The 18,856-nt window shown below is 45.0% G+C and overlaps 1 protein-coding gene across 6 annotated transcripts in view; it reads left to right on the top strand.

The window, feature by feature from the left end:
- The window catches only part of GPAM (glycerol-3-phosphate acyltransferase, mitochondrial), a 63,386-nt gene extending 47,835 nt beyond the window's left edge, over positions 1-15,551 (top strand). For all 6 annotated transcript variants that reach the window (XM_086680864.1, XM_086680861.1, XM_086680859.1 and 3 more), the window contains 10 exons: positions 557-642; positions 1,836-1,951; positions 4,041-4,111; positions 4,935-5,199; positions 5,677-5,819; positions 6,974-7,051; positions 7,688-7,828; positions 9,409-9,598; positions 10,791-10,849; positions 11,519-15,551. In XM_086680864.1, the coding sequence (XP_086536990.1) occupies positions 557-642; positions 1,836-1,951; positions 4,041-4,111; positions 4,935-5,199; positions 5,677-5,819; positions 6,974-7,051; positions 7,688-7,828; positions 9,409-9,598; positions 10,791-10,849; positions 11,519-11,635 (1,266 nt within the window). In that variant the 3' untranslated portion in view covers positions 11,636-15,551. The remainder of the gene's footprint in view (positions 1-556; positions 643-1,835; positions 1,952-4,040; positions 4,112-4,934; positions 5,200-5,676; positions 5,820-6,973; positions 7,052-7,687; positions 7,829-9,408; positions 9,599-10,790; positions 10,850-11,518) is intronic.
- The last annotated feature ends 3,305 nt before the right edge of the window (positions 15,552-18,856 follow it).

The raw sequence follows: 18,856 nt of genomic DNA, 5'->3' as shown, positions 1-18,856 counted from the left end.
TACCCTTCTCCATGCCCATCACCCACCCCTCCCCCACCCCCCCCATCAACCCTCAGTTTGTTCTCAGTTTTTAAGAGTCTCTTATGGTTTGGCTCTCTCCCTCTTTTTTTTTTTTTTTTTTTTTTTTTCTTTTCCCCTCCCCCATGGTCTTCTGTTAAGTTTCTCAGGATCCACATAAGAGTGAACACATATGGTATCTATCTGTCTTTCTCTGTATGACTTATTTCACTTAGCATGACACTCTCCAGTTCCATCCACGTTGCTACAAAAGGCCATATTTCATTCTTTCTCATTCCTTTAACTTTTAAATAATTGAGCTTAAGCATCACTGTCCCATCCTTTCTATCATCAGTCTTTCGGTTTTGCACTTGCCAGCATTCTGGGGTGAGTCCGCGCTTCTGAAGGTCCTTGAGTGTGGTACTTCTGCCCTGTAGCGTGGCTCATTTTATAAACTATTCCCTTTTTACTTTTTGAAGAGCAAATTGTATTTTATGTATGTTTATGTAAGCAAGACAATGAGAGTTAATGATTGTGTTGTATTCCCCCACGGCTCCAGGAATATTTAGAAAGCCAGAGTCAGAAACCCGCATCTGCTCCACTCTCCCTGGAGCAGGCATTGCTACCAGCCATCCTTCCTCCAAGGTAAGATTTGTGGAAATGTTGTATACTAACGAAACCAACAAGTATCTATTGTTCCCTCCACGGCATAGAAAAATAGGTTACTTTTCTGAAGAATGTGCATGTTCTCGTTTTCACTTCCTCACTTTGAGGAACTTTTCTCTTGGTTTGATAAAGGATAGTGAAGTGATGGGTTTTCATATTAGTCTGGAGGTTTCTGATTATTTGCCTTATAAAATCTTTTTGAGTGTATGAATCGGGTAAGAGTTCTTATTTGATTTATGCTTTTGAATGTGGGAACTGAATTCCTTTTGGTAGTAGCTTAGGTTATGTATATTGTTAGTGCAGAGTATGAAAGAGTTTTCCTATGTCAGTTTTCCAGAACTCAAATTGAATTGTAACTTAGAGAAATTAAATATTAAGCCCTTCCCTTAATGTGTTCAAGTGTTGAAATTTTAGAAATGTTTCAAAATGAGGTATCGGGGGGCACCTAGGTGGCTTAGTCGGTTAAGCAGCAGACTCTTGATTTCGGCTTGGGTCACGATCTCATGGTCTGTGAGATTGAGCCCCGCGTTGGGATCTGCTCTGATAGCATGCAGCCTGCTTGAGATTCTCTCTCTCTCTCCCTACCTCCCCCACTTGTGTGCACACGCTCTCTCGCTCTCTATCAAAATAAATAAACATTTTTAAAAGATTAAAAAAAAATCAAAAATAAAATGAGGTATCAGTGCACCTGGGTGGCCCAGTCAGTTAAGCGTCTGACTCTTGATTTTGGCCCAGGTCATGATCTCACATGATCATGGGATGAAGCCCGCATGAGGCTCTGTGCTCAGTACGGAGCCTGCTTGGAATTCTTCCTCCCCCTCCCCAACTTGTGCTCTTTCTCTCTCTCAAAAAAAAAAAAAAAAAAAAAAAAAAATGATAATAAAATGAGATACCTTGCTTTATGCAGTTTTTTTGACCAGCCAGTGGGTTTTGGGGGTGATGTACCAATAGACTAGTCCTAACTCAGTAAAAGTCTTTTGGTCAGGAGAGTGTGTTAAACCCAATAAAGTATATTATGGAGGAAGACAATGCATAGAAATAATCTGTTGGTGGTTTAAATGTAGACGGTGTAGTGGTTGGAAGTGTCTGATACATTTACGCCTTAGTTCTAGATAGTTTGCTTATAAAAGAGTGTGGTTGTAGAGTCTAATTAAAAAAAAAAATCTTTTCAGACCCAGTGATGCTGCTGATGAAGGTGCAGACACATCTGTTACCGAGCCCAGAAATGCAACAGGTGAATCCTTCCGAAGAAGATTAATTGCCAATCTGGCCGAGCACATCCTCTTCAGTAAGTCCAACACCAGACTCTTTATAATCCTGCCCTGCAGACTCAGCACATGCAGGGCAGACCACACTGGTTTTGGAGACCGCTGTAGTCAGGCTGTACCTCTGGTGGCATCACCCGCTACAGGGGTGGTGATGGCAAGTTATTAGAAAGGGGATGCTGTGGGCATCTGAACGAATTGAGGAAAACCTCACGCACAGTGCCTGGTAATTAGGTGCTCATGTGGTAGGTCTTCTGCTTTCTAAAAAGTAGTACCGTCAGGATGATCTGTTGCCTCTTTTGCTCACGAACTTGTTTGTTTGAACTAACTAGCAGTATGGCATCTAGTTTTACAGTCGCGTGTCCCTTTGCCTGCTGACCCCATGCTTATTTTCACCCAGCAGATATCGAGGGGCCATTATGTATGTGTAAAGCTTTGTTTTCGCTGTGGGGAATACAAACTGAATAATTAGCAGTTCTGTACGAGCTTGTGCTGCTCCTGGTGGCATAGTTGTGCACAAATAATTCAAGTGGGAGTGAGCCGGGGTAGAGAGAGTGGGGGTACAGAATCAGCCTCCTCTAAGCCCCAAGTGGCAACGTGTGTCATGTTGTAGAATCTGCTTGGCCGTCCTGTGGCAGGCAGTGCTGTGGTCCCTTAGTGCACAGCCCAGGTGGGCTGTCCCTGCCCTTCCCCGAGCCTCACCGCGAGTCAGGCCAGACTCTCACCCCCTCCTGGTGGCGCCACCGTGGGGGCTTCCTCGCCCAGCCTCGCTCCTGCCCTCCTGCTTCACACGAGGGCGGAGTCTCCTTTCTTAAGCTCCCGTCTGTGTCTCTCTCCTGCTTAAGTTCCGTGTGCTCAAAATAATACGTGCGTAATGTTGGGAAGTTGGGAGATAAAGATAAAACCCACTGCCCAGATAACCAGGGATGTTGCCATCTGGTCTTTAAAAGTATTTTTTACAGGTTTATATAGTGCTGTTTTCCAGTTGTAACACACATATTTATGTTTTTAAAAAACTCTTGACAAATATTCTTTTTAATGGCAATAAATATGGTACTTGGTACGTTGTTTTTCAAACACTGGAGATAACACTGTGAGTGGAGTATTCATGAATTCGTTATCTCAGAATGTTCACAAGCGGTGTGTTTATTTCGGAATATTCCATAGATACTTATTTGACTTATATGATGATAATTTTCTACGAACTCAGAGTACTGGGTTAGGGGCCATAGTAACTCTCAGATACACTTCTGTCCTCTCCCTCCCTCCCTCTGACCTGGAAGGTTGATCATGTACCCTCAGTCCAGTGCACGCGGCACATTTCATCTTAGCAGTGCGGAACTTGTGGCATGGGGGTGGAAGCAATTTCCCCCAAGTTATGAAATTAGTGTAGGAATTAGGATTTGAGCCCAAATTTTCTGACTTCAGGCCTACTACCCTCTTCTCCCACTACACCTTTCTTTTACTGTGATGGTGAATCTGCCTGCACCAGGAGAGCAGGAGGCACAATTCTCGTGGACTGCAGCTGGGAACAAGTCCAGAAACACGCAAGTGTGATGCCCCATAGAAGCACCACAACAGGCGTATAATTTGGGTCTTGGTATTTCCCTAAAGGTGTCTCTCAGTCATTCAGTAACAAAGTTCCACTGGCCTGTTTGGAAGGTGGAGCCATCTTAGGCTAGTTTCTGTTATAATAGTGATCTCTAGTGAGGTTCTGTGGGCCCAGAACATGGTATAATGTTGTAATTTCCCTTCAGTAAATCATAGTTCCGGGAAATGTGGTAGATGTGGAGGTATTTAGAGTTTTAAACACTCCTGTTCGAGGTTTAGGTACTTTGAGGGGCACCGGGGTGGCTTAGTTGGTTAAGTTGATTACAGCTCGGGTCATGATCTCATGGTTTGTGGGATCGAGCCCCGTGTCAGGCTCCATGCTGACAGTGCAGAGCCTGCTTGGGATTCCTTCTCTCCCTCTCTCTCTCTGCCCCTCCCCTGCTCGCTCATACTCTTTCTCTCTCTCTCTCTTTGAAAATAAATAAAAGATTTAGGTACTTTTAGAAACTTCCAGCTATATTAAAAGAGAAGGGAACCTAAAGCTTTGTGTTTGCCTTCCAGCTGCTAGCAAGTCCTGTGCCATTATGTCAACACACATCGTGGCCTGCCTGCTCCTCTACAGACACAGGCAGGTATGTCTGCAGTGTTACTGGAGTTGAGAAAGCACGAGAAGGCTTGGGCAGCTGTCCAGATACTCGCTCGCTAATAAGTCTGGCCCAGTTCCGGCTTGTGCTCGTGAGCTACACAGTAAAATAAGCTAAGCAGCCTGCCCACAGGAGCTTACAACTCTGATGGAGAAAGTCCATGTGAAAAGAAACCTCAGAGACTGCATGATATATGTGGCAGTAAGACATGCCTTGAGTAATACAGTTCACGTAAATAAGGCATATCGCGTTGATGTGCAGTAAGTGTTCTGACAGCTGACGGTTTCCAAGCTATTTGATTTGTATTTAGGACCATCTTCCCTTAATGGGTCTGTCTAAGCCCTGTGACGGGAGAGTGTGTCTGTCCTATTCACAGTCATTTCTCAACACCAAACATAGTGCCTGTGTGTGTGTGTGTGTGTGTGTGTGTGTGTGTGTGTGTGTGTATGTGTACATATGCACCAAATAAGTAGTTGTCAGATAAATATTTAAAATGAGGGAAATTACTACTAAGAAATAAGCACTTCTTACTTTTAGATGGCTGCTGCTTCCCTTTGTCACCTTATATGCTCCTATCACGTGTGGTGGCCAGAGTGTTCTCTGGATGTGAATATCTTGGCTTTCTGGAGGACTGGCCTTTTCACCAGTTTTCTGACCACCTATGCACTGGTATTCTGGCCCTTTTCCTGTATGTGCCAACAGCAGGCTGCAGGAAAGCCAAGGCAAGGAGAAAACTCCTCGGAATGGCCTCATGGCCTTCTGGGACGTAGGTTTTCCACTGTCGTGAGACCATTTCTGTCTGTTTCTCTAGGGAATTGATCTCTCCACATTAGTGGAGGACTTCTTTGTGATGAAGGAGGAAGTCCTGGCTCGAGATTTTGACCTGGGGTTCTCAGGAAACTCCGAAGACGTAGTTATGCACGCCATCCAGCTGCTGGGAAATTGTGTCACGATCACTCACACCAGCAGGAACGATGAGTTTTTTATTACTCCTAGCACAACTGTCCCATCAGTCTTTGAACTCAACTTCTACAGCAACGGGGTACTCCACGTCTTCATCATGGAGGCCATCATAGGTATGGCCTGCCCCGGGGTACCCTCATGGGCAGGAAAAGGGCCTAAAGCACGGAGTGGTGTTGATTTGGATGGTAGCCCCTTGTTTAAGGGAATGTGTTGCTGTATTTTCAGTTTTCAAATAAAAATAGAATCTCGATCACTATAGCTTATTCATACATTTATCAGCAAATAGTTACTGAATTACTGTTTGCATAGTATACTTATTACTGAGGAGGAGAGGGAACATGTTTTGCTCTCAGGAGCTGGAAACGTGACTGAGACAGCACTACACGTAGCAGTAAAATGAGTGTAGGGCGCTCAGTTGCGATCAAGAGGGGGCAGAGGAGAAGGAGAGCAGGAGGGTCGGAAGTGCCTGAGGAACGTGTTTGATGGAGTTGGGATCCCATGGAATCATGAGCCCTGGATCCTGAAGGGATTTATGGAAATTCTTGGAGCTGTAAGGCTGTTGGCTTCATTGACGCATCTCTTTCCTTAAGCCTGCAGCCTTTATGCGGTTCTGCACAAGAGGGGCTCCGGAGGGTCTGCGGGAACGTCCCCTAACTTGATCAGCCAGGAGCAGCTCGTGCGGAAGGCCGCCAGCCTGTGCTATCTGCTCTCTAATGAAGGCACCATAGCTCTTGTAAGTGAACAGTCCTTCGTGTTGCCTGTTCTTTTTCTCGAGCATTTTTGTGAAAACACGAGCCACCTTTGTGTTTTTGTCTCAGAGGCTGTTTGGTCTGTTTTTAAAGCTGTACGCTCTACTCCTGGGTCTCAGTGACCATCCGGTCAACATGTTGTGTACTATCTTTGTTTGCTGTTGGGGTCACTGCTCCAGTGAACCTTTCATGCAGCTGGGAGGCGTGATGGGACAGATGGCTCAACGTTCTCCATCAGATCCAAAGTTACTAAGCTCTTATTGTACATAAGGCACTGGGTCAGAGGTTTGTAAATTATTAACATGCCCAGAAGATAAGAGCTAGAAACAGTCTTAAAAATCATCTTTGCAAGCCCTTGTCATTTTACAAATGGGAAAACTAAGACCCAGCAGTACTGATGAGCATTTATGTTCTATTCAGGCACTTCTAGACATTCACAATGAGACATACATATTAGGCAATAGATTCTGTTTCCTCAAAATCATCAACAAAAAGAACTCATATTCTATTTAAAGTCTAATACTCTTTCCCACTCATTTGAATGTGTCCTGGAACATTTATGAGTACATGTATTGTGAGTACAGCCCTCCTCCGTAGCAGCATTATTTGTGTGTGGTATATTGTCGTCCCGTTGGGGAATCTGTTTTGCATGAACTTTGGACAGCAGGATGGAATGGGGTAGGTAAAGCTCCCAGGATTGACCTTGTCCTTTTCCTGAGTCATTTTTGAGCTATTTGAGTATTGTCTTTCCTCATCTACCACTTTTATGTACAGTATTTACTGTGAGGTAGCATTTGCAGAGAAATTGTCTCAGAAAGAAAAAGAAATAGGTGGTAGGGCCCTACAGGCAGTCCTGATAAGGACTTGCTCCCCTGCGGGAGACGCTGAGCTCGGGGCACCCTTTGCACGTGGTGGCACCCTTTGCACGTGGTGGCACCTGGGTGCTCTGACAGAACGAGGGCTCTTCATGGGCTTTGCCTTTGACCAGGCATTTAGCGAGAGGGTGGGCAACGGGGATCTTAAGGCTTCCCAGTGGCGGGAGGGGGTTGATACGGAGGCATTTGGCAGTCACCTTGTACCGTGTTTCTGTCTTTAGAAAAGTCAGCGACATTTATATTTAAATGCCTTTTCTTTTCAGCCCTGCCAGACATTTTACCAAATTTGCCACGAGACAGTAGGAAGGTTTATCCAGTATGGCATTCTCACAGTGGCAGAGGTGAGAGGTGGCTTTGCTTTATTCGCCTTTGCTTAGGTTCTCACTCTTCCTTCTCTTTCCTCCCGATTATTTTAACTAATGTTACAGGCAGTTGTTTCAGCCAGTAATCACATTTGGTATATAGTCAAGCCCACATGAAAAGAAAAGTAAGGATAGGGAGAGTAAATGTCTTTGGGGATTGTTTTTAATACTTTGGTTTCTTTTGTGTCACTGGTCTTGTCCAGAACCCATTGTGACTTGATTCTGTGATACCCAGAAGTTTTCATTCCAAGATGAGATGTTTTACATATCAGTGCTTGTGGTTTGCACACACACGCTTTTCTCTTTTGAGATTTTAAGTTTTGTAGATTTAGGACAGCAAGTACGGCCTGGGAAAGTAGATACCAATTTAGAGGAGGTGGGGGTATTATTATTTGCTCTGTCTGGTAGCTTCCCCCACTGCCTCTTTCTTGTTTCCTTCCTTGCTCTCTCCCAAGTGATTCTGAGTTTGGAGAGGGAGGTGCTCTGTGGATGCTGTGGATGGCTAACAGGAGTAGGGGAGGGCAGTGAGAGAGGATACTTTGTCTGCTGTCCAGCCAGGCAGATGTCTGTGTGCCTGCGCATATTTATTTCCTGTTGGTCGTCTCTTTGGCATAGCAAGATGACCAAGAAGATACTAGTCCTGGTCTCGCTGAGCAGCAGTGGGACAAGAAGCTTCCGGAGCCTTTGTCTTGGAGAAGCGATGAAGAAGATGAAGACAGTGATTTTGGTGAGGAGCAGCGAGATTGCTACCTGAAGGTACTTCGGTGAAGAATTCTGGTGGACATTACACTGAAGAGTTGGGGTTTATGTTGCCCTTAGTTAGTGAGGTTCTTATAAACGGGACTCGGGTGGCTTATTCCTATCTCTAGCACCCATAAACCAGCCACAGTGCTTTCTGCCTGGTAAAGATACTCAAATGTTTGAGGTGAATGAATACCCCCCAGTGATTCAGCTTGGGTGTAGGCAATGGAAAAGGACATAGAAGTGCAAATTCGGGAAGATGAACGTCGGGAAGGAGACCTGTCACAGCCCTGTCATCAGAATGCACAGGTACAGGTGCAAATGTGTTTCCCTACACTTACGCTCACTCCTGAAGAGGGAGGACTTTCACTCAGTCATCAGTAAAGCCAGGCAGTGCCCAGAGTTGGGGAGGGATTTCTATTCGGCTGTCACTGGCCGGTGACTCTTTCTGAGTCATTCTCAGTCTTGCCAACCCTCCCAGAATTTCATACATTGAGGTCTTTGCCTTCAGTTAAAACAAATACGGATCATCAGAGGAGAAAATTTAGATTTCTAAGAGATTGATTGTCTCTGGTTTGTAATTTTATAAGTTGATGACCTATGTTTTTCTGAGTATTTTAAGTGGATTACTCTTTAAAAAAATTTTTTTAATGTTTATTCTTGAAAGAGAGAGAGAGAGACTGAACGTGAGCAGAGGAGGGGCAGAGAGAGGGGGAGACACAGAATCCAAAGCAGGCTCCAGGCTCTGAGCTGTCAGCACAGAGCCCAACGCAGGGCTCGAACTCATGAACTGCAAGATCATGACCTGAGCCAGAGTCAGCTGCATAACCAGCTGAGCCACCCAGGCAGCCTGGCACTAAGTAGTTTACTCTTTTTGCAGTGGTATGATACCTCCAATTCACAGACACACACACACACACGTACACACACACCCCACAGACTCAGGAGGTGTAGCTTTTGGAGAGTCGAAATGACCTTTAGGAGTTTTTCCATTTTGAGTGTTCATGGTTTTAAGAGGGGGAGTGGTCTTACCTCGGCACTGCCAGGGGCTTGTCCGAGCTGGCCTGTTAGGGGTGGGTGCAGTGAGAGCCCCGTCTGCCACACACATCTCGTCACCACTACTGTCATCCCCACTGTGTTACCATGTGGGCCCGAGGCCACTTAGTGGTGGCAGCCAGTGCAGGCTGGGAAGGACCGAGCCTTGCCAGGTGGTCTTGCCAGGTGCCTTCTTTCACACTCGAGTGCTGTGGAGCTGGGCTTCGAACCCTGGAGGGCCCCGCTTTGGGACCCGCTATTTTCAGTGATGGCAAAATGTCATAATTCTGTCATTTAAGTATGACTGGTTCTTCCAGGCAGCTGCTGAGTGAATGTAAATCTCAAGTACTGCAGGAAAGAGGACTGTCGTGAAGAACCCATTTCACATCCAGAGTCCTTTCCGGCAGAGGGTCTGTGCCCCCGGAGTGGCAGGCTGCTTCTGGGGGGTGACCAGTGAGAGGCCGCCGTCTCAGTTGCCGCCTCTCGGGAGGCCCCTGTGTCCGCGCGCTTGCTTCTTCTCTCCCGCCGGGTGACCGCATGGCCCGCTCTCGCACTCCCAGGTGAGCCAGTCCAAGGAGCACCAGCAGTTCATCACCTTCCTGCAGAGGCTCCTGGGGCCCCTGTTGGAGGCCTATAGCTCTGCCGCCATCTTCATCCACAACTTCGCCGGCCCGGTTCCGGAGCCAGAGTATCTGCAGAAGTTGCACAAATACCTGATCGCCAGGACGGAAAGAAGCGTCGCTGTGTATGGTATGTGTGTCGCCACCGTGGCTTCTTTTAAAAGCTGTGCCTCTTTCGATTATAGGAATCTGCTAATTGTAGACAGTTAGGAAAAACTGCACACTTAACCTGACCTCTGACTTCATAGACTCCTGTTAGTGTCTGTTTTTGTACGTTATATAAACGGAATGATACAGTTACATAGTCTTATGTCCGGCTTTTTTCACCTAACATCGTAAGTGAGGTTCGTACATGTTAGTGCATGTGGGCGGTTGTTCATTCTGTTGCCTTATAGTACTCCACCATATAAATACTTCTTGCATATAATTTCTCTCCATCACCGATGGATAGTTGGGTTGTCTGCACTTCGGAGCTACTCTGACAGGCGCCACTGTGAATGTGTCCTACGTCCTGGGCAAACACACGCCCACTTGTACACTGGGTGCATCTAGCAGTCGTCTGGCAGCTTCAGTAAGCACTGCAGGTGATTCCTGGGTGGTCGTGCCCGTTTGCACTCCAGCAGCCTCGTGTTTCCAGTGCTCCACACCCGGCTGGCATTCGCTGTATAAGAAGTGTGATCTGGTGGGAATAGTGTTTTATATAGTTAACGGCTTAGGACTGACACTGCTTTGGAATCGATATTTTCTAGAGCTGGAAGGGATCTAGAGATAATTTCTCTCTAGGCATCTCTCTCTGTCTCTCCATATCCATATAGATGAATATCTAGAGATAGAGCCACCCACTTAATAGATGAGGAAACTATCGTAGATCACATAGCTAGTTAATGGGCAAACCCGGGTCCAGAATTCTCTTCTTCTAACCTCTAGATTTGTGCCCATTCTGGTTCCACTGAAGTGAGCATCGTCTGTGCGTCACTGTGCAGTTTAACAGAATTTCTACACCCTGTCTTGGTTGCCTCTCTCCAGAACCTTTCAAGATGGTTGTTGGTGTTTCTTCTTCTTTTCCTTTTCTCTCTCGTTTCCTCCCTCCCTCTCTCTCTCTGTCTGTCTTCTTGCTGTTTTTTCCTTAAAAGATGACAGAGCAAGTTTAAGTAAACAGCAGATCCTTTGAGACCTCACGGGTTGCGGTAGCAGAAATGGAGCTTGGCCCCAGTCTGCTGATGTGCGCAAGGCCTCCAGCACCTCCCGCGCTTTCTTACTGTGGATGTTGGCATTTTTGTGTTTGCTGAACTTTTTGACAAGGTCTTATCCTGTCTCTACAGCCGAGAGTGCCACTTACTGCCTTGTGAAGAATGCTGTGAAAATGTTCAAGGATATTGGGGTGAGTGCCCACCACTTACAGTACAAAGTTGTGTCTTCTGTTCTCTTTCCGCCCAGATCTAGTCTATCTGAGCCACCTTTGTTTGGGGTGGGCCCTGAGAAAAGCAGTTTCTGCTGGACGAATCCTGACAGCGTTTCTGGGGATTGAGAGAGGGCGGGTTATGCTGAAGGTGAGGCCCATCAGTACAGACTTATTTGGATGTTCCAGAACTTTGCCGATTTTCTTCTTCATCCCCAAACCGTTTACATACAACAGGTGCTGGGGTGTTTCAAGCTGCTAATACAGTTTTGGTAGGGATGTTAATGAAGCCATATGATTTTCAGTTGTTGTGTTTTTGCTGGTATTGCGAGAAGTATTGTCCAGTGTACTTTACCTTGCTGTGGGACATGAGTTCCATGGAGGTACTGATAGCCTTTGTAAGGGACTTATTTGTGACTTTATTTTAACACAAATTTTAAAGTATACTGATTGGACTCTGCCCAAGAACACCACACCCACGTCCATAACCTCCCCACCCCGTACTCGTAAACACCCACATGCACATTTGCTTAAAGCCAGGATATGATTTTATGTGCCTTCCTGCCTCTCGGGGTCTAGGACACAGGTCAGGGTTGGTGCCAGAAATGTCTCCTTTCTTCGGTTTGTCTTTAATTTCAACTTTCTCTCTAGGTTTTCAAAGAGACCAAACAAAAGAGAGTGTCTGTTTTAGAACTCAGCAGCACGTTTCTACCTCAGTGCAACCGGCAAAAACTCCTAGAATACATTCTGAGCTTCGTGGTGCTGTAGGTGACTCCTGGCCCCGTGGCGAGTGAAGGGAGTGGGGCATGTCCCTCGTGGGCTCCAGCCTCCGGCTCGAGAGTTGAAGGCGCCGGCGTGTGGTCAGGCCTGACCTGTCCTGATGTGACCTGCGGGAACACAAGTGCCTTCCCCTCCGCGGCCCTGTGCTTCTCCCACCCTGAGATGACACAGCAGCCCCCGTGCAGGTGACGCTGGGGCCTCTGCCTCCGCTTGCAAATCGTCGGTAGATGACACAATGAGATATCAAAAAATCATCTTGGAGTCTATTAGAGATTCACCTTTAAGCATAACTGTTAAGAACTAATTCCTGTGATGGGCACAAAAACGTAGATTCATTCTAGAACCGAATCTTGTATAGTGTACCTAATACTGTTGGATAATTCGTCGGTATATTTTCTGATTAACGGTTAATGCTTCCTTTAAACATGATCGGGTCATCCATTCACTGTGTGTGGTTTTGTTTTTTTTTGTTTTGTTTTTGTTTTTTTTTCCAGTTTTATATTTGTCAATAGTAGCTAAATTTTAAAGGGGACACCTTTCATCCCAAAGTGCTTTACAAATGAACGGGCTGATCTTTATCACACCCAGGTATCACTATCACTGTGCTGTCCTTTGCAGTCAGATTTAGAAAGTGTTTTAAGAACTACATGAAAACATGAGGTTAGGTCAGAAATAGAGCTAATGTGATCAAACAGTTAACATCAGGAAGTAAATTTGGCTGGCAAAATTCAAGGTAAACTTTGCCAGAACACTGACTTTGAACACTTCTGCCCATATAAAAAGTGCCATTGAGTTTTAAATGACCAGCAAGTATTTAGGAACAAGTCCTGTTTTATTTCTGCACTGTCTCCCACCCCTCTTGGCACCTGCCTCTCAACAGGTGCAGCTACTTCTTAGGGATCTTTCCGCTAAATAGCACCTGGCCTAACTTGATTAGCTTGGCCTGATGGACTGTGATAGTGTTAAGTATTGGGGCTCTAGGCTGCCGACCCGGGGCTCTCACGTACTGCATGCAGGTTGTGCACTGCCCCAGTCCAGGTGACTGGTACCCACTCAGGCTGTGTGGTATACAGCATGTGGTGGCCCTCTCGACAGGCAAATGGTTGAAAGCATTTATGGAGTTTTAGCTGCGAGGAAAAACAATGGGTTTTTAAAAACGTGTATGGGCTAATATGCCGAAACCCTGAGGCCACATAGTGGCAAACTATGATGAAAAATTGCTCGTAATGGGTAGGTGCCTTTTTATGAGCAGGAGCATAATTATTTGTTGTAGTGATGGTGTGGATTTCATAAAGATCATGTGATATTAAAACATTTTCTAACAGCTTATTGTTCTTTCTGTTCACGGTATTATGGAATTAGGAATTTTTCCTGATGAATATGGCATATAGTCTTTGAATTTAAAGGTACTGAGAATTAAGTGTGTACTTTTATAAGCTTGGACTTTAAACACTAATAGCGTCTCATAAATATCCCGTGCGTGTCGGGAGAGGGAAGGGTACTGGTTGGTATTTCACAGTGTGTGAAATAGCTCGTTTGAAACTCCTAGCAATAACGCTGTGCCGTTGCGATCTTTTTCCAGTCTTCTCAAATTCCACGTTTAAAATATGTTCGTTCTTTGTAGGAACTCATGTACCCTTAAGCCATCGTCAGTGTTGTGGCGGCTCTGGTGCGGAGCGGGCTCTTCACCTTGTAGCACTCCATTTTGCTAACCGGGAGAGAGGAACGCGTCTGCTTTTGGCTGGAGCTGTGCCCATGGGGAACACCCACGGAGGCTGCCTTATTCCCCGTGAGTGGCCCTTTTCTAGGCAGGCAGTCATTGCACTCATCTCTCTCATTCCCCTTCTAAATTATAGATCAAGGATTACTCAGGCTGTCTCTTACTTACCTGGAGGGTCAGGGTTGGGACTGACCGTGAGTGGAATCGGCTGCACTGCCTGTGACTTCTGCTAAGAGCTCCCGCCATGCCCGCCCAAGCAGGAAACAGTGGCTTCTCTGGCTTCATTTCCCTTTTCAGTTGGTTTGTCTTCTAGAAATCTAATCAGATGCTTTGGGGAATGCAACGTATGATTTGCTAGCTCTCTTGCAACTTAACTCACTGTGAGAATAAATATGCATGCTTTTTGTAATTAACTGGTGCTTTGAAAACCTTTTTTAAGGAAGAAAAATCTCAACCAAAGTTATGCTCATCCACACAAGCTGACCCTGAGTTAATTTTAGCACAACTCATTCTTCAGTGCCTCATTACTGAAAACAACATACATCATCACAGTAAGGCTTCCAGATAGCACTGTTTTGCTTAAAGATTTATTCTCACTGTTTTCCAAAAGCGAATGGCTTCCATGTAAGAATAAACAAACTAGGTGCTTGTAAATAATTTATTACAGTTTACTCTATTGCATTTCTGTAAACCTGAAATGCATGCCCTCCAGGGGAAGACTGTGAGTCAAATTAAAAAACAAAATCCAATAACAAGCAATACGAAACTGCACGCTTTCAAATTACCAATGTCCTAAGTGATTTCAGAAAAGGGGAAGGAATTTCTGCTCGCTTAGCTTTGAAGAAAAACAAAGGGAAGGCACTAGTGTGAACCGTGTAGCACTAGTAACAGAGAAAGTATTCCGAATCTTCCTTCTCGGATTTGTCGTCTCTGGAAGTCAGAGAGGTGAGCGGATTGCAATGAATGTAAACTCAGATTGTGGAACTTGCGGTCCCCCAAAGGGGAAAAGCACATCCCGTGGTTCTCCATGTAATCTGAGTGTGCTGTGAGATGCTCATTGGTGTTTTGTAGAAGTGTTGCTGGGTAAAATAAAAGTGTACGCGAATCCTCTTTTTTTAGAAACTCATGGTTTGCTCTAGTGTAGCAAGGGCTCAGGGTGTGCCGGTCCCAAGCCTGTTTAACCCAGCATTTCCAAACTATTGTGACCCCAGGATCTTTTTCAAAACCCCTTTACACCCCTACGAACCTCCACGAAGCCATGGAAAACATTTTGGGAAGCACTACGTTAAACAGTAACAGCAGGGAGGCAGAATTTGCATGCATTTTGTATAATCTAATGTTCTAGTTAATGGGTGTACATTTCCTCCCCTGGAGACAATAAGCACAGAAAACTGTAATATAGGTAGTCTGATATCTTTCCTTTGATGGAAAGATCAGCTGTCAATGATCCTGGGTTTTTCCCTGAAAGTAGCAAAATTAACACAAGGATTAACTGGGGTAAATAATGAAGATTTTAATTCAGATCTAGAAGAAAATATTGCACAACTGAATGCAGATTTTTATCCACAGATAGTTCTAGTGTTTAGAAATGATAAGACCTATCACTGAAGTTTATAAGACATAATTTGGATGTAAATCTGTTTTTTAAAACACTCTTTTTAGGAACTTGAGACTTGGCATCTGGCATTCTAGTTTAATACAAACTAATGATCGCACATTTGGAAGAATTTTGCCTTTATTTCTAAACATCTAAAGCTCTGAAATGCCTTGATGGAAGGTGTTATTTTCCTGTTGTACAAAGAAATGTTAAATTGTTGTAAAAAGGCTTACTATAAAGTACTGTGAAATAATACTATGTGATTTTGTGAACGAAACTTATTTGGAAATGTTGATTGATTTTTATGCCTGTTAATGTATTGTCAGAAGCACAGAAGTGTAGTTTTGTTTTAATAAACCAAAAAATGAATATATTCTTGATATCTCAAATTCGTAGTTGAAAGTTCCCTAATAGGTTATTATACCATTGCTCTTGTTGGACTTTACATAGGACTTTAATAAAATGTTCATAGGAAATAGCCTTGCATAAATTTATGGACCCCCAGTGGATGGTTTTTATCACTGACCCAGAGCTCTTCAAATTTGATCAAGCTTTTATCTCCTTAATAAATATTCGTATCACAGAGATCTACTTTGAGTTTCTGTAAAGATTCCTTTAAACCTGGTGCTTCTGTCATATCTTTCTATACTGAAGTGTTAGGTTTTTTCCACTAGTTCATAATAGTTGCTCAGAAATTACTTTTTTGACAAGTAAGGCAAGTATTTTCTTAGAGCACTATTTTCTGTGGATCCTTCGAAAGCCTTCAAATGCAGCCTTCTCGAGAGTGCGCCCTCCAGAAAGGGTGGCGACCACGTGCCTGGACCATGCAGCCATGCCCTTTGGGTACATGACATGTCTGTGACCCTGACACCCCAGACCACGAACCCTGCTCTCCACCAGACCCTCTATCTGAACTTGGTACTTTGTTCCCTCTGATTTGCTCTGGAAGGTTCTTGCCAGGACTATATCCTTGCCTTCTGGTGCGTTCATTCTTTGCATTGGCCCAACGTGACCTTCCTCTTATCATACAAAGTTCCATTTTTTACAACCACTTACTCTAAATGGATGTTAATTGATTTTGAAGTCTCATCTCTTAATGTTCAATTCTGTGCTCACTCATTTTAGTCCTGTTTATTCCCCCTTTTCACACCTTGCAGTCCTCACACCTATCTAGTAAAATTCTAATGTCCCTCCTTGATGAATACAAAGTCATTTTCCTACTTGTCCACAGCATCTGTGGTGTTGTCCCTGCCACAGCCTGTCTTCTCACTGAGATGCTCTCTTGTTCTTCCAGTTTCCATGGCCCTCTGGTCTTCTGTCTCTTCAGGATTCCACCCTTCACCTCTTCCTTGCCTCCCACCCTTTATCAGATGGTCCTGGTATTGTTTCGGGAACCTCTGAGTTTAAAAAAAAAAAAAAAAGTGAATTTTGTCCGAAATTTTTGTTTTTTTAATATGAAAGCACCTGGTTTTTACATGGTGGTGCGACAAACTGTGTGGATGGTGTACACGGCTTTCCAGGACCGCGTAGATCTTGGCAGCTGCCAGTTCACGCCTTCTGGCCTGGCTGAAAGCAGTTACGAAAGCACCAGTTCCAGAGGCCCCTTCCAAGAGCCAGAGGGCGATCCATTGTTGGGAGAAGGTTGACCTTGCTCCTCTGAGTTCGGCAGGGATGAAGTCTCAAACCAAGGCTTTGATGATGACCACTGGCTAGTGTTTAACCAGGCAGGCAATGGGCCTCTGAGTCGGCCTTTGATGTTGGGCTCATTTCCATGCCCACGTCGAGGAAAGTGCATGTCCAAACAAGTCAGTGTTGCCACAGGCGGTGGCTTTGGTGTTAGTGCAAAAGCTGCTTCTGACAGGAAGTGATTAGAATAAATTCACAGGCTCAATTTCCAGCCTTCTGGGAAGACGTCTTGCCACCTTCACGTTGCAGGTCAGTTGAAAATTAGAAGGCAAAGAATCCGTACAGATACTCTGTCAAACACCTGCCGAAAGTCCTCAAGTTGTGTAGCCAAGGTAGAGAACTCAGTGAGGTGCCCGCATACAGCAAAGACCTCCTCTGGGGTTCTTCGTTGGTGAGCTGATCCTATACCTAGACCCCCGTTTGCCTGCTGTGGTCCCTTCCTAACTATGAGTAATGCCCTTTTGGCTCTCAGAAGAGACTAGGTGCAGATCATAGGTCATGTGGTCACTGTATCCATGGGGATACGCATCTGCCGGTCAGTGACAGAGAGGATCCTCCTGCTAGCCTGGAGAAAGAAGCTACTTTGTTGGGATACCATTAGTTTATTATAAAAGACATGGACGTTATTTGCATGGTGGACGATTTCACTGGAATGGGCAGCTTTGCTTGATGCTGTTTCAATAATGATTTCTTTCAGTCTGCATCCTCTCCGATATTGTCACCATCTCTCAAATAATCCGTGTCATCTGAACTACTTTGGTGCCTCCATATTCTAGGAAAAGAACTATCTCCAATGTTCACGGGGAATCTCTCCACCCTTTGCTTTTAGAGTCTGATCCACTCCGGTGGTATTGCTACCACTGTTGCTTGCAGTATTGTTCCTTGAGACTTTTCCGGAAGCATGATGTCTCTGTTTGTTACAGTTTTGGCTGCTCTCTTTTCAACTAAAACTCCGTCAGAGAGGGGAAGAAACTCTTTTTCAAACAGTTTTTTACATTTTATTTTAAAGAGAGCACGAGACGAGGAGAGGGAGAAGGAGAGAGAACCTTAAGCAGGCTCCATGCTCAGTGTGGCGCTCTAGGCAGGGCTCGATCCCACGACACTGGGATCATGACCTGAGCTGAAATCAATAGTCGAACCTCAACCAACTGAGCCACCCAGGCGTCCTCAAGGGAAGAGACTTTCTAAATGGCTGTCCTGCCATGACTCTGGCTGTTGCAGTTTGGACTTCACTACATTTTTTTTTTTTAATATACTCAGATGTTTACCACTTGAGAACTTTACCAACTTCAAATTTGCTTGTAAGGAAATGTTTATAAACATCTAACTGCCGCCTCTTGAGCGAATCTGAGCACTTAGGGGGGGACAGCAGAGACACAACGCCGATGCTCTCTAATCTTTCCGTTTTTCAGGATCCCCCAAAGTGCATCTCCACTAGTACTTTTGGAGGGTTTGAGGCCAAATCTGCATGCTTTGTAATTTCCCTGTTAAATACCACTGTTAAAATGGTGAGCAAAATACCCTGCTTCTCTTTGTATGACTCTAGGTGTGCATGGTGGGGAAGAGAGCTACCTGTCTCCCTTCACCTAATAAGGAAAACCAGAGCGGCATGGGGCCCAGGATAAGGATTTCAAGGAGGGAATGGATACGGTTGCTCTCTGTTGATTGGTGGTTCTCTAGGGTGATCGCCAGACAGGCAACATCAGCACCACTTGGGAACTTGTTGGAAAAGCAAATACTTTTGGCCGCACCCCAGTGCCCAGCGGTCTGTTTTAACAAACCCTCAGTGGTCTGAGAAGCTCTTTTGGAGACCTTTGAGAAGCTCCAGACACACTGCCTTGGCAAAAATTGAAGTGTCACACTTGTGCACATTTTAATCAGGAAGTAGAAACGAGGGGACAGAGATTGGTAATAAATACCCTTTCCAAAAGCCTTCTTCTCGGGAAAGTATGAAAGCCATCAAGTAAACTTGACCGAATTGGGCTATGGGATGACACAGCTTGGACTCTATGCATGTTGAGGCACATCTGCATTGGGAAACGGTAATAGTGAGGCTGGTCATCGCTTAGCTGTCTCTAGATGAGGACAGGCATACCTCCTGCCTTGTGTGACTTGTCATCTGGGTGGTTCTCAGCACTCAATTTATGAAAAGAAAGGCATGCCCAAGTGTTGTTCTGTGTGTGAATTTTATAGAGCCCTTCAAATC

Source organism: Puma concolor, chromosome D2 (assembly GCF_028749965.1).
Source record: "Puma concolor isolate L17-30 chromosome D2, mPumCon1.1.hap2, whole genome shotgun sequence".
Lineage (NCBI taxonomy): Eukaryota > Metazoa > Chordata > Mammalia > Carnivora > Felidae > Puma > Puma concolor.
Note: the sequence above shows the minus strand (reverse complement) of the source record. Positions and strands in the feature narration are given on the sequence as shown.